The sequence below is a fragment of the Ptychodera flava genome, unplaced genomic scaffold (genome assembly GCF_041260155.1).
Source record: "Ptychodera flava strain L36383 unplaced genomic scaffold, AS_Pfla_20210202 Scaffold_69__1_contigs__length_637330_pilon, whole genome shotgun sequence".
NCBI classification, from domain to species: Eukaryota; Metazoa; Hemichordata; class Enteropneusta; family Ptychoderidae; genus Ptychodera; species Ptychodera flava.
This window is the reverse complement of record NW_027248391.1, coordinates 218,691-230,813: the sequence shown is the minus strand read 5'-3', so window position 1 is coordinate 230,813 and position 12,123 is coordinate 218,691. Positions and strand designations below refer to the sequence as shown.

General features: G+C 40.7%; 1 protein-coding gene across 1 annotated transcript; it reads right to left on the bottom strand.

Moving 5' to 3' along the window:
* Nucleotides 1–7,780: 7,780 nt before the first annotated feature.
* On the bottom strand, nt 7,781–11,220 carry LOC139128774 (uncharacterized). Its single transcript, XM_070694493.1, has one exon. It carries the CDS (start codon nt 10,856–10,858, stop codon nt 7,781–7,783), a length of 3,078 nt encoding a protein of 1,025 aa, XP_070550594.1. The 5' UTR covers nt 10,859–11,220.
* Between the last annotated feature and the right edge of the window lie 903 nt (nt 11,221–12,123).

Sequence of the window (12,123 nt, the reverse complement as noted above, 5' to 3'; positions counted from 1 at the left end):
TCTCATTGCAACAGCAGCATTATGTTTGCTGAGGCAATAGATCTCTGGTGCTCTTGTATTTACAGGAGCTGCACTATTAGAGCAATGAATGGCTAAATTTCAAACTTCCATTATCTTAGCAATTGACCTTTTCGCTAGCAATTTAGCATTATGGCTACACGGAGTATTTTTGCGTGAGCTCTAACACACACTCTCAGACTTACGTTACTGACGTTGGTTTTTTCAGTTGTTTTAAATTGAAAAGTAATCTGCGACTCAAAAGATGACAAAGGATTTCGATAAATGTCATGAAACGCAATTTCTATCACCAACAGCCATCGGCAGAGATTGGGCAGGTAATAGTTTTACTTAGTTCCCTGCGTTTCGCATCAATGTCAAACAGATTCAGTCATTGTGTGTTTGAAGTAAACATGCTTCATGTGTACGTCCCCAGAGAACAAAAACGAAGGTACTCCATTCTCACATTCTCTATCTGTTGAGGGCGTTCGTAAACTGTAAGTAAGTAAAGCAACGCTATGAGCATGGGCGCCGGGCACCGTACGGTAAATTTTTGGTAATTTGTTTCTCTAGTACAAAAAAAATTGAACGGCGATCCCCGATTTTTATTTTTTATTGTAAAAGAGAATGGTTGAAATATTCCTTGAGGAAATTTGAGCGAACGTTTTCACTTTCATTTTCGAGGCGCATACTACCTCAAGCCCGGCTTGCACTTATTTTTTACCCATAATTTCAGCAAAACACACAACTAAATGTTGTTCGAAAATATTGTTATTTTTTCTGACTTTTGTATGTTCTGTGTAGAGTACAGTAGACAATCAAACTGATAAGCAAGAGTGGATTCCATCTCGCTTTTTTAATATACACCCTCTACAATTGCGACTTTACTGCTTTAAGATAACTGTCAGCCCTTAACATGTAGAGTCCTGGTTGGGAACAAAGTATTACTATGTCATGGAGCAATAGCGTTCAGAAAAAATCTTAACAAATGACTGTTAGATTATATGAGGAAATATGAGTGTTGCTTACTAGATAATGACGTTACATGATGATGAGTTTATCAAAGATGATTTAGGAAAACCGTAGATTCAGCATGTTTTTGCAAGTTCATTTGTGTAGAAATACATAATCGTGGTATTTTTGTCTCGAAATTTAGCAAGACGACACCACTTTTTGGGTATAGTTTTTATGCGAAATTCTCTTGCCTAGTGTTTTTGAAAGTTTCAAGAAAATATCAATATTACAAAGATGTTTCTTGCATTTCTACATGCAAAAATTAGAATTGACTGATACTGCGCTACCCGTGGGTAGTTCCGCTCGTTGCTGTAACCATTATACTGTACAGTGCCCGGCGCCAATGCTTTCTGCATTGCTTTATTTACATTGTGGACGGAAAAGTCGTTGTGGTATACTCTACCTAAGTGCTAGTGCAGAATAGGTTTCACCAAAACTTCACTTTGAAATCATGTTCCATGATGTTGTTTAAAATACATTTAAACAAACAAAAGACATTTAAATAACGAAACTGAGATGACCTTAAGTTACCTTAATTACCTCAAGTTAACCAATGATCGTCTTGGAGACCGCCGTTCACCTGCTACTACGACCAAGGAGCTGATACGTCCAGCTGACACCAGTCGTAGTAAATGTATACTTGATAAACGTCAGCATACCGGACTTCAAAAACTGCTACACAAAGAAAGCGTGTCTTTGTTAGCAGATTAAGGCCAGAAACTGATATAGAGCATATTGTGCGATACATACGAGAAACCATGCGTATTGATACCATTGACTGTGATAAGCTTAAAACGAAATATGATTCCTGCGCGTCGTTTTGTACTGCTGTGAAACCGAATAATATTGCGTCATTGATGAATCCTGATGTTTGGCCGGAAGGTGCTAATTCGAAAATTTTACCAACCCCGTAAATCCTAGATGGGGAACTTCGTATTGTATCCTACAACTGTCGTTCTATCAAGAATTCGTTGCAAGCTGTAAGAGATTTTGTGCGAATGTCATGGCATATGCCTATTACAAGAACAATGGTTTACTAAGGATGACATTTCTTTTTTATCCTTCGTTCATGACGACTTTGTTTACTTTGGTAAGTCCCCTGTTGACACAAGTGAGAACATCATTGGTCGACCGTTTGGGGGCGTTGCAATTTATGGCGCAAGTCTATTGGTCACACATTTAACCCTTTGAGCGCCAAAGTATATTTTTGTCCCTTATATAACATCAACCACAGTCAATTTTTCTCATATTTTTGCCAAAATTTTGAGAAAAACTGTAGCAAATTAAATTGAATGTCCATCTGCCCCAAAATTATCAAAATATTACAGAAAAAATCATAAAAATTGGTGAAATTTTCCACTAAAATTTTGGCAGGAGAAAATTACAGCGCTCAAAGGGTTAAGTAAGATCATTTAATGATAATAGAATAATCGGTTTTGAAGTATATAATGTCAACAGTAAATTGTTAATTCTTTGTGTTTACATGCCCACTTGTAGTAGGGAAAATAATGATGATTGTGTAGAGTGTTTACCCAATGTTTACTTTATTGAACAGTCCCCTGACAATTATAGTACAATGATAATTGGTGATTAGAATGCGGATTCCAATTCATCTTTCGGTAAGTTATTACAAAGTTTTTGTGATGAATATAACTACCGTATTTCTGACAGGGCTTTTCTACCTCTAAATTCATTCACGTACGTAAGTGGTGCCAATGGTACTACCTCTTGGTTAGACCACTGTATTTCTTATTATATCATACCAATATATTGATGGTGCAAATACAGCGATCTGATTGGTCGAGACGCGGCTGGCATGCGCGCTAGCTCTCAGCTTGAGGAAAAGTCCTTTTATGACGTTCCGAGCTAAAATTTCAATATACTGTTATGATATAATAGCAATAAATCACACCCAGCGACGTATACCACTCGATTTTGACCATTTCAATTCATATATGCACTCGCTATCGCTCGTGCATATATGTCGTCAACTTGTCAAAATCTCGTGGTATACAATCGCTGGGTGTGCTTTATTGCTTAAGTATACAGCTCATAAATGTATCAAGTCTATGGATATTATGCATGATGTGATATCAGCTGACCATCTTCCACTTTGTGTTGTGTGCGATATTGGCGTCTTACCCTCGTGTCAAAGTAATCATATTGATGAAAGTGAAGCAGAATCTCGGGTGAATTGGGCTAGTATCATCGAAAACCAGCGTGACACATACTTCACTATTACAGATATTATATTATAGCTTTGTCAATACCAGTGAATTTTGTGACGTCATATCCATACATTATTACTGATAATGTATTCCATTATTCAGCATTGCGGCCCCACAGTGAGCAAGTTTTTTTTTGGAAAACGAAAAAAGGACTGCGCATTTAAAAGGAGGGGAAATATCGGATAAACCATGTAATACACAAAACTATAAATCTTGACAATGGTTCACAATATTGGTAATAATGTCTTACTGTACGATTTATTACACTTTTTGAGTCCTCACGCACGCACTTGCCGTCTGTCTGGCTGGCGCTCAGCATGCAGTCCCCGGCCGATACGCTGGTTATACTACCACGTTTGTTTACAACATGGTTCGCTTCGTTGCCGTATAGGTGAAACAGAACTCAGTACGTTTGCAAACTCCTAGACGATACTGGATTTGACACATGGCATATTATGTATGTCAGTGGCCATGTAAACGATGCAAGCGTGAAAGGCTACTCGAATCAGCCGTAAACGGGCCAACAACGGCAGCTTGCTGTCATCAACCTTGACCGGAAGTGTCTACGGAAATTACTACGGAGCCATTCAAAGTCTCGGTCCAAGGTCAGCTGCTACCAACAATCATGACGACCGTGGACTCTCCGTTGATCTAACATCTCGGCCACCTAATTCTGATGCACTGACTGTAATCCGAGACAACTTTCATTCATCGTTTTTTTCTCCATGTCTGTGATTTTACCTTGCCTTGTTCTCGATATCGCGACGGTATCGAAACCCTCTAGTATGTTTGTCAACTGTACCTTTCAAGCACCCGTTTACGTCAAGTTCTGTCGTTCGCCGAAATAAAATAGCTCTTCTCAAGGAGCCATCGAAAATTAAATTTATAGACACAATTATTATTGAAATATAAACATTTGAATAACAATGTTAAACTCTGTTGATATCGTTTGTAATGAATGCTGTACTACTAGCGACATAATAATGATCGTATTGATCAGCTGATACCATCGCATGCAGCTCGCTGATCAAGCTCCCTGATCATACTGATGTCGATGCATGAACATTCCGTTTTCTTCATCTCTGGCATTTCACCGTGTCGATTTTTTGAATGGCATGATATTTAAAGGTGATGTTTCAAGTTTGATATAGACGGTAGGGATGCAGTTACTTTTCATTTCCTTCGAAAATACATCGTTTTTCAATTCAAAATGAACCGTGAAAGTGCTGGTCATTTTTTGTGCTGAACGTGCGTGTTCAGTGCAGTGCACTGTGCAGTGTGGAGTGCATGTAATATGTACAGAGCCGGGGCCGATCATGCTGGACGACGCTCACTGGCTTCAAACTCAGATAAAATTTCCTTTTTTATTCGTTTTCTACAACTACAAATTCACTGGCATTGCCAAAACTATAAAATAATAGCAATAATGCACCCCCTCCCGGCCCATAATGGACTCAAGCAAACTTTGCACTCCATAATGTACTCGGCTTCGCCTCGTACATTATGTCGTGCAAAGTTTGCTTTCGTCCATTATGAGCCGGGAGTGGGTGCATTATTGCTTAACTATAGATAGGCTCCTTTCTGACATCACCATTCCTACAGAAGCATTATGCTGTAAAGATATCAATTGCAAAAATCCTATACACGCAAAGAGTATTTGTAGTTTCTATGATAATATTATCAAAACTCTTTCCGATGCTGTCACTCATATTTTGTCAAAAACTCACAGTAAGGATTGTAATATTATAGTAGGATTGTAATATTATAGGATGGAATGACCATGTGAAATAGGTCCATTCTATTGCGCGTGATTTTGGGAAACCTAGGAGTGGTCCTTTGTATGACCTTAAACGACATACGCATGCGCACTTTAAGTATGCTTTGCGACTGTGCCGCCGTGATGAGGAACAGATTAAAACTGATGCTATGGCGACTAATCTTTCCTCTGGTAATTGTAAGATATTTTGGAATTCTGTTAATAGCAAGAAAAATCACATGGCTAGACCATATAATATTAATGGCTGTACAGGTTATGAAGACATTGTTGACATGTGTCGTAACCATTATTGTGACATAGTATAATTCTGCAAATAATACTAAGGATAAGAAATTTGTATTTGATGCTATTGACAATTGTACTTTGGGAGATATTTTCACTGTCTTCCCTGGTGATATGCGTGATGCTATTTCCAACCTCCGAACACTTTATGTATGCCAGCAGTAAAGTTTCCACTTTCCTCAGTGTGTGCTTAACGGCCATGTTTGCTCATTAGTTTGCCCCGAAAGACTTTCGAACACTATTCTAGTTCCTATCACCAAAGATAAAATGGTGACATAATTGACAAAAATAACTATCGTCCTATTGCTCTTTGTACTGTTGCTTCTAGTATTCTCTAGTTAGTAATATTGCGTCATATTGAATCATATCTAGGGACGACAGATCACCAGTTTGGTTTCAAATCAGGTCACTCCACTGATATGTGTGTTTTTATTTTGAAGGAAATCATTCATTATTACAGAAGTTATGGCAGCAATGTATTTATTACCAAGTTTATGGATGCCTGTAAGGGTTTTGACAGAGTTAACCGTTGGACCCTTTTCAAAAAGTTTATTCAACGCAATACCTTTGTTTTCATAGTTAGATTCCTTGTTTGTTAGTATAGAACTCAATTTATTGCTATTCGTTGGGGTGCTCGCACATCGAGTAGTTTTGCTGTGACAAAGGGTGTCAAGCAGGGTGGTATTCTGTCACCTAAGCTTTTTAATATGTATATGGACGACTTGAGTGTACTTGTCATGATCTCGCATCCACCGATACTCAAATTCAATCACGACGAGGTCTTGTTCTTTACAACTGAACACTAACACCTTTATTGCAAAACGCCATAACTCCAAAAGCACATGGTAAGCACTTTCATATCCATACGCCAGTGAAAGGATCACTATTTACTCATACATATGAATGGTATACATGGGCACAAAACAATGTAGTCCCAAAAATCATCACATTCCTCCCCCCTTATGAAGTCAGAAACCAGTTTCTGAAAAAGCATAAGAGCACTGGGAAAGAATAATACTCAATGTGTCATCAATAGCAAAAGTCTGGAGCATATCACATTATGGCTCAAATGATTTTTAGGGCTTTAATTTGCCCATGCACGAGACAAACCATCTGCATTACTGTTTGCAGTACCCTCACGATGAACAATGTCAAATGAGTACTCTTGAAGTATCAAACTCCATCGCAAAAGTCTCTGATTTTTATCTTTCATATGTAACAACCAACGCAACGGATGATGATCGGTTTGAACAATAAAATGCTTACCAAACAGGTAATGTCTCAATGATTGTATAGCCCAAACAATACTCAAACATTCCCGCTCTATGGTAGAATAGTTAATTTCTCTCTGAGCGAGCTTGCGACTTAAGTAAGCAATAGGGTGCTCTTCGTTGTCATCATCAACTTGGCTAAGTACAGCGCCAATCCCTCTGTACTTGCATCCACCTGGACGATGAAGGGCTTGTTGAAGTCAGGATTGCTCAACACAGGATACGAAGTCAGTAACTTCTTCAGCTCTGTAAAAGCCTCTTCACACTCTGTGGTCCAGCTTACTCGTGTAGGTACACCTTTCTTGGTTAACTCTGTCAACGGACAAGCAATACTTGAAAAGTTGGGTATAAAACGCCTGTAGTATCCAACTAGGCCTAGGAACGCTCTGACATCAGTTTTCGTTACTGGTCTTGGAAAACTCTGTACTGCTTTAATTTTCTCTGGCTGGGGTTTCACTTTGCCACATCCTGCAATGTGTCCAACCACTGGAACTTCTGGAAATCCAACTTTACATTTGCTTGGTCGAATTGTCAGTCCCGCATCTCTGATTCTGACAAACAGCCGTCTGAGGTGCTCAATATGCTCATTCCATGTTTGATCGGCAGTATCAACATCATCAAAGTATGAACTGGCGAACTCTTGACATCCATCAAGTACCATCTGCATCAACCTCATAAAGGTTGCGGGGGCGTTTTGCATACCAAAGGGCATCACAAGGAATTCATACTGGCCATATGGTGTGATGAATGCAGACTTGGCTCTGGCATCTCTGTCCAAAGGTATCTGCCAATACCCTTTAGTTAGGTCGATACTGGTTATATAGTTGGCCATCCCTAACTTCTCAATCATCTCATCTGTACGCGGCATGGGAAATGGGTCAAACTCCGTCACTTTGTTCAGTCCGCGATAGTCAACGCAGAAACGCCATGATTGGTCTTTTTTCTTCACAAGAATAATAGGAGCAGCGTACGGACTATGTGACTTCTGTATTATACCGGCCTTCAGCATCTTACTCAGTTCCACCTTGACCGTTTCCTTCAAAGACTCAGGAAGTCTGTAGGGTCTGAGCCGAACAGGTTGTTCTGTGGTTGTAGTAATACTATGCTCTATGAGTGGTGTGCGTCCAGGACAGTCAGTAAACAAATCACTGAACTCTTCTAACAACGCTGTTGCTTCTGCCCTCTGTACATCTGTCAATCCACTGTATATCTCAACATCTTTCCATGTCTCCTCGGAAGACATCAAATGGCAAAATATCCATTTCCACTGGCACAGACTCATCATAGTCTTCATCGGTTTTCCTCACAAGAAAGGCAGTCCCTTCTCTTGAAAACCACTTTCGCAACATGTTCACATGATACACTTTCTTCTTCTTTCTCTTGTTTCCCAGCTCTACTTCATAGTCAACTGTAGAAATCCTCTTGGTTACTTTGTATGGTCCCTGCCATTGTGCTTGCAATTTGTTGGTGGACGATGGCAACAAAATCAGCACCTGGTCCCCTATCTGGAACTCTCTTTCTCTCGCAGTTCGGTCATACCATACTTTCTGCTTCTTCTGAGCGGTGGACAGGTTTTCTGTAGCCAGATCGGTCATCTGCGCTAATCTGTCACGAGTCTCAACAACAAACTGTGCTAAGTTCTCTTCACTAGGCAATTCTCCGGTCCAGGACTCTCTCATGATTGCCAACGGTCCTCTAACCTGGCGTCCATAGAGAAGTTCAAATGGGGAGAAGCCAGTAGATTGCTGCGGCACTTCTCTATATGCGAACAACAAGTACGGAATGTATCTGTCCCAACTCTCTGGGCTCGTTGCTGCGAACTTCTTCAACATGGATTTCAACGTTCCGTTAAAATTCTCCACAAGACCATTAGCCATTGGGTGATATGGCGATGTCTTCAACTTCTTGATGTGTAACAGTTTACACAAATCTTCCATCAAATGTGACAGGAAATTAGTACCCTGGTCTGACAATATCTCTCTTGGTATTCCAACTCGGCTAAACACAGTAACCAACTCCTCAGCTATCCTCTTTGCTTCTAATGTAGGTACAGGTATGGCTTCAGGATATCGTGTAGCGTAATCACATATGGTTAACACGAAACGATTACCACGTGACGTTACAGGTAATGGACCAATCATGTCCATAGCTATACGCTGAAATGGTTCTTCCAACACAGGCATCGGAATGAGTTTAGCTTTAATACCAGCTTTTCTTGTAGCAGCTTTCTGGCATGCTTCACAAGTACGACAATACTTGGCTACATCTGGAAAGATTCCTGGCCAGTAGTAGTGTTGAAGGAGGCGCGTCTTCGTCTTCTCTACCCCAAGATGTCCAGCAAGAGGTATATCGTGAGCAAGGCGAAGTAGTGTTGCACGACACTGTCTTGGCACTACCAACTGATTCAATGTTCGCCCAGGCTTGACTTTTGATGTCCATTTCCTATACAGGAAACCATCTCTCCAATAGAAGCATATATCCTCACTAGCAACTTGGCTCGCTGCGACTGCCAATTTGCGAAGTCCGCTAAGAGTAGAACAACTCTTCTGAAGCTCTCGCAATTTAGTGGGCCCTAAATCAAAGACATCAATCACTTCCTCTTCACAAGGAAAGTCTTCATCAACCACTTCTTGGGTTGGTCCACCACTGTCAGCATCAGAACTCAACTGTTGCTCATCACAGACCTCCGTCAGTGACTCAGTGTCACGAGTCATTGACTCAGTCTCTCTGGGTTCTTCAGTCTCTCCAGTTGTTGTGTGCGCTTCCCTATTGTCCTCAGGCACAACATGTTCAACACCAGAGATATCATTCATCTGTTCCACTGCAATATCAACTGACTCATCATCAGCAGTACACTGTCGGTTACTCAGTGGTACAACATCATCTATATGAACTGGCTTTGGCTGCACACCAGTTCTGTGAATATCGATCAGTTCCTCTTGAAGCTGTTGCTGCTTCAACTGTGCTTGTCTTCGGGTGACGAAGAACGCTGGCTTACACCAACTACTGTCATCAGTGTCTTCAATGTCATTACCAAGAAGTACATCCTCTGGTAAAGTGTCCAACACAGCAGCCAAAATCTGACCTTCATAGCACTGACACTGTATATGAATGACAGCCAAAGGAAGGAGTCTACTGCTACCATCAGCGAATTCAATGTTCACAAACTGATCATCTACATATGTATCTGGAGGTACAAGAGCTGAATGGACAATTGTCTGGTCACAACCTGTGTCTCTCAGTATGCAGGCATGCTGACTGTTCACCTTACCAGGATAGCGGTGTCGGTTTCCACGGTTTCTGGCCATATCACGACATCCACTAGGCACCAACTGCTGGACGCGACATCTGTAAGCCTTCTGTCTTTCCTCAGTGACTTTCTTGTTGGGGCATTTGTTGGCTTTGTGTCCAGGTTTGTGACAAGAGTAACATGTGAGAATACTCCTTGGTTTACCTTGCTTTGAGTCAGCTTTATCGTTTGCTTGACTGGGTTGCTTCTTTACGTCTGGAGGACGTCCATTAGTACGCTCGCTCTTCTTGTGAGTCTCCACATAATGATCAGCCATGTCAACTAATTCTTCAGAATTCTTCGGTTTCTTTTCCCTCAACCATACTTGCAGATAAGGTGGGGACATCTCTAGCAGTTGCTCAACTAGCATCAGATCCTTCAGTTTATCAAAACTGTTGACATCTGCTTCTAGCCATCTGTCTAGAAATCCAGAAAGAACAGTTTTCCATTCACCATAGGAATCATCTTTCTGTTTCTTGATCGTTCTAAACTTTGAACGATATGCTTCACCGGTAAGTTCATACCGTTTCAAGATCGCTTTACGAACTTTCTTGTAATCTTCACTCTCTGCAGGGGGTAACTTTGAGTACGCATCAAGTGCTTTTCCCGCCAAAAGTCCAGCCAATCTAGTCGCCCATGTTGACTCTGGCCATTCATGTACCTTGGCTAATTTCTCAAAAGTTCTGAGGTATGCATCAATATCTTCACCCTCTTCGAACTTTGGCACTTTCGGTCCCTTGTACTCTGACTTCTTAGCATTAGCTAACTCTGTCTGTAATTGCAGGAGTTTAAGCTGAAACTCTTGATTCTGTTTCTGAAACTCTTGATTCTGCTTCTGCTGTTTTTCTTCCATTTCTCTAATCCGCAAATCATGTGCACGCCGTTCCCTTTCAAGCGTCAACATGTCTTGATTAGGAGCTTGGGTTGGCTCTTGTGTCCCCAACTGTACAAGTGCCTCTGCTGCACTGTGGTCACCTTCACGTCTTTCAGTGTCACTCATCTTGGCTTTACTGCAGTACACCCTTAGGCTTACTCAGTACACAACTCAGCCAAAATAACTGTGAAACAGTTAACACTGATAATATACCACAACAAGGTATCAATAAAAGGACACTCTTTGAATACACAAAATGTAAACAATACCCAAAATACATACACAGCTGCTTTAGTATTGCAGCACTGGAATGCTGATAAGAAAGTACAGACAAATAAGCTCTCTCAAAAAATACTGAATATTACACTGTAACTGAAGTAATTCACTTGCAATTAATACACACAATGTGTTGCAATATACTTGCAGTTCAATAGTAGTACACTTGTTGCTATGCAACCAAGTAACTGTTCAGTGTCTCTGAAAACAGCCGTAATACTATTAATATATATTCAGGTTTTCTGATATTTGACTTGAAAACCACCTTGATACATACAGCTGATATGCAAATACTGAAAACACAATAACCGTAATGTTATTTGTTTTACTCTGTGGTTAATTTATCAAGTCCGATACCACACATCTACGTTCACAATGCACCGTAAACACAGTCAATTTCACTGTAAGGTTTCGTTCAGTCTTCTCCGTAGCAAAGCTATGCCAATAGCTTCGACTTCACTTCAAAATGCACCACTCGTTTGAACTCCACTGGCTTGGTTCATATGCGGGAGGCACACCATGCGGGTATTTCCACCACTACACACACTAACGTATACGAGGTAATCCTAGGCTGGTACTCACACAACCTTGAATGGGCCCCTCACTGTAGACGTTCAAGTGAAGGTCGCTTCGGAGTTTCACTTTACACTTGCAAACTTTTACGACGTACAAGTGTCTCAACGTTTATTTTGTTTTGGCTTTCTCCTGTCTATCTTGATGACTTACTTCATCACCAGACGAGTTCTTAATTGGCGTTTAAACTGTAGTTATACTAGAGTTCTCTGTGTTGCTCAACTTGCAGACAGACTCTCTCCATCACTACACATGCAAAGTTCTCTTAACTGTACCGTCTATGACAGTCTTCAACAGTTATCAATTTGTGTTAGTTCCGACCTCAGTTCACAGTTTATAGACACAGGAATATTCACAAGTTGCCTGAACTCGGTTCTCAGTCACAACAGTTTACTTACAGTAACAACCACAAGTCAGTCCGTCGACTCAACTGGCTCTGTGACTTTCCCGCGCTCAAATCACTGCACTGTATCTGCAACAGGTGCATGGCAAACTTGCCTCTTACTTCAGAGTTGAATTCCTTCGGGTCCGTTTTCAGAATG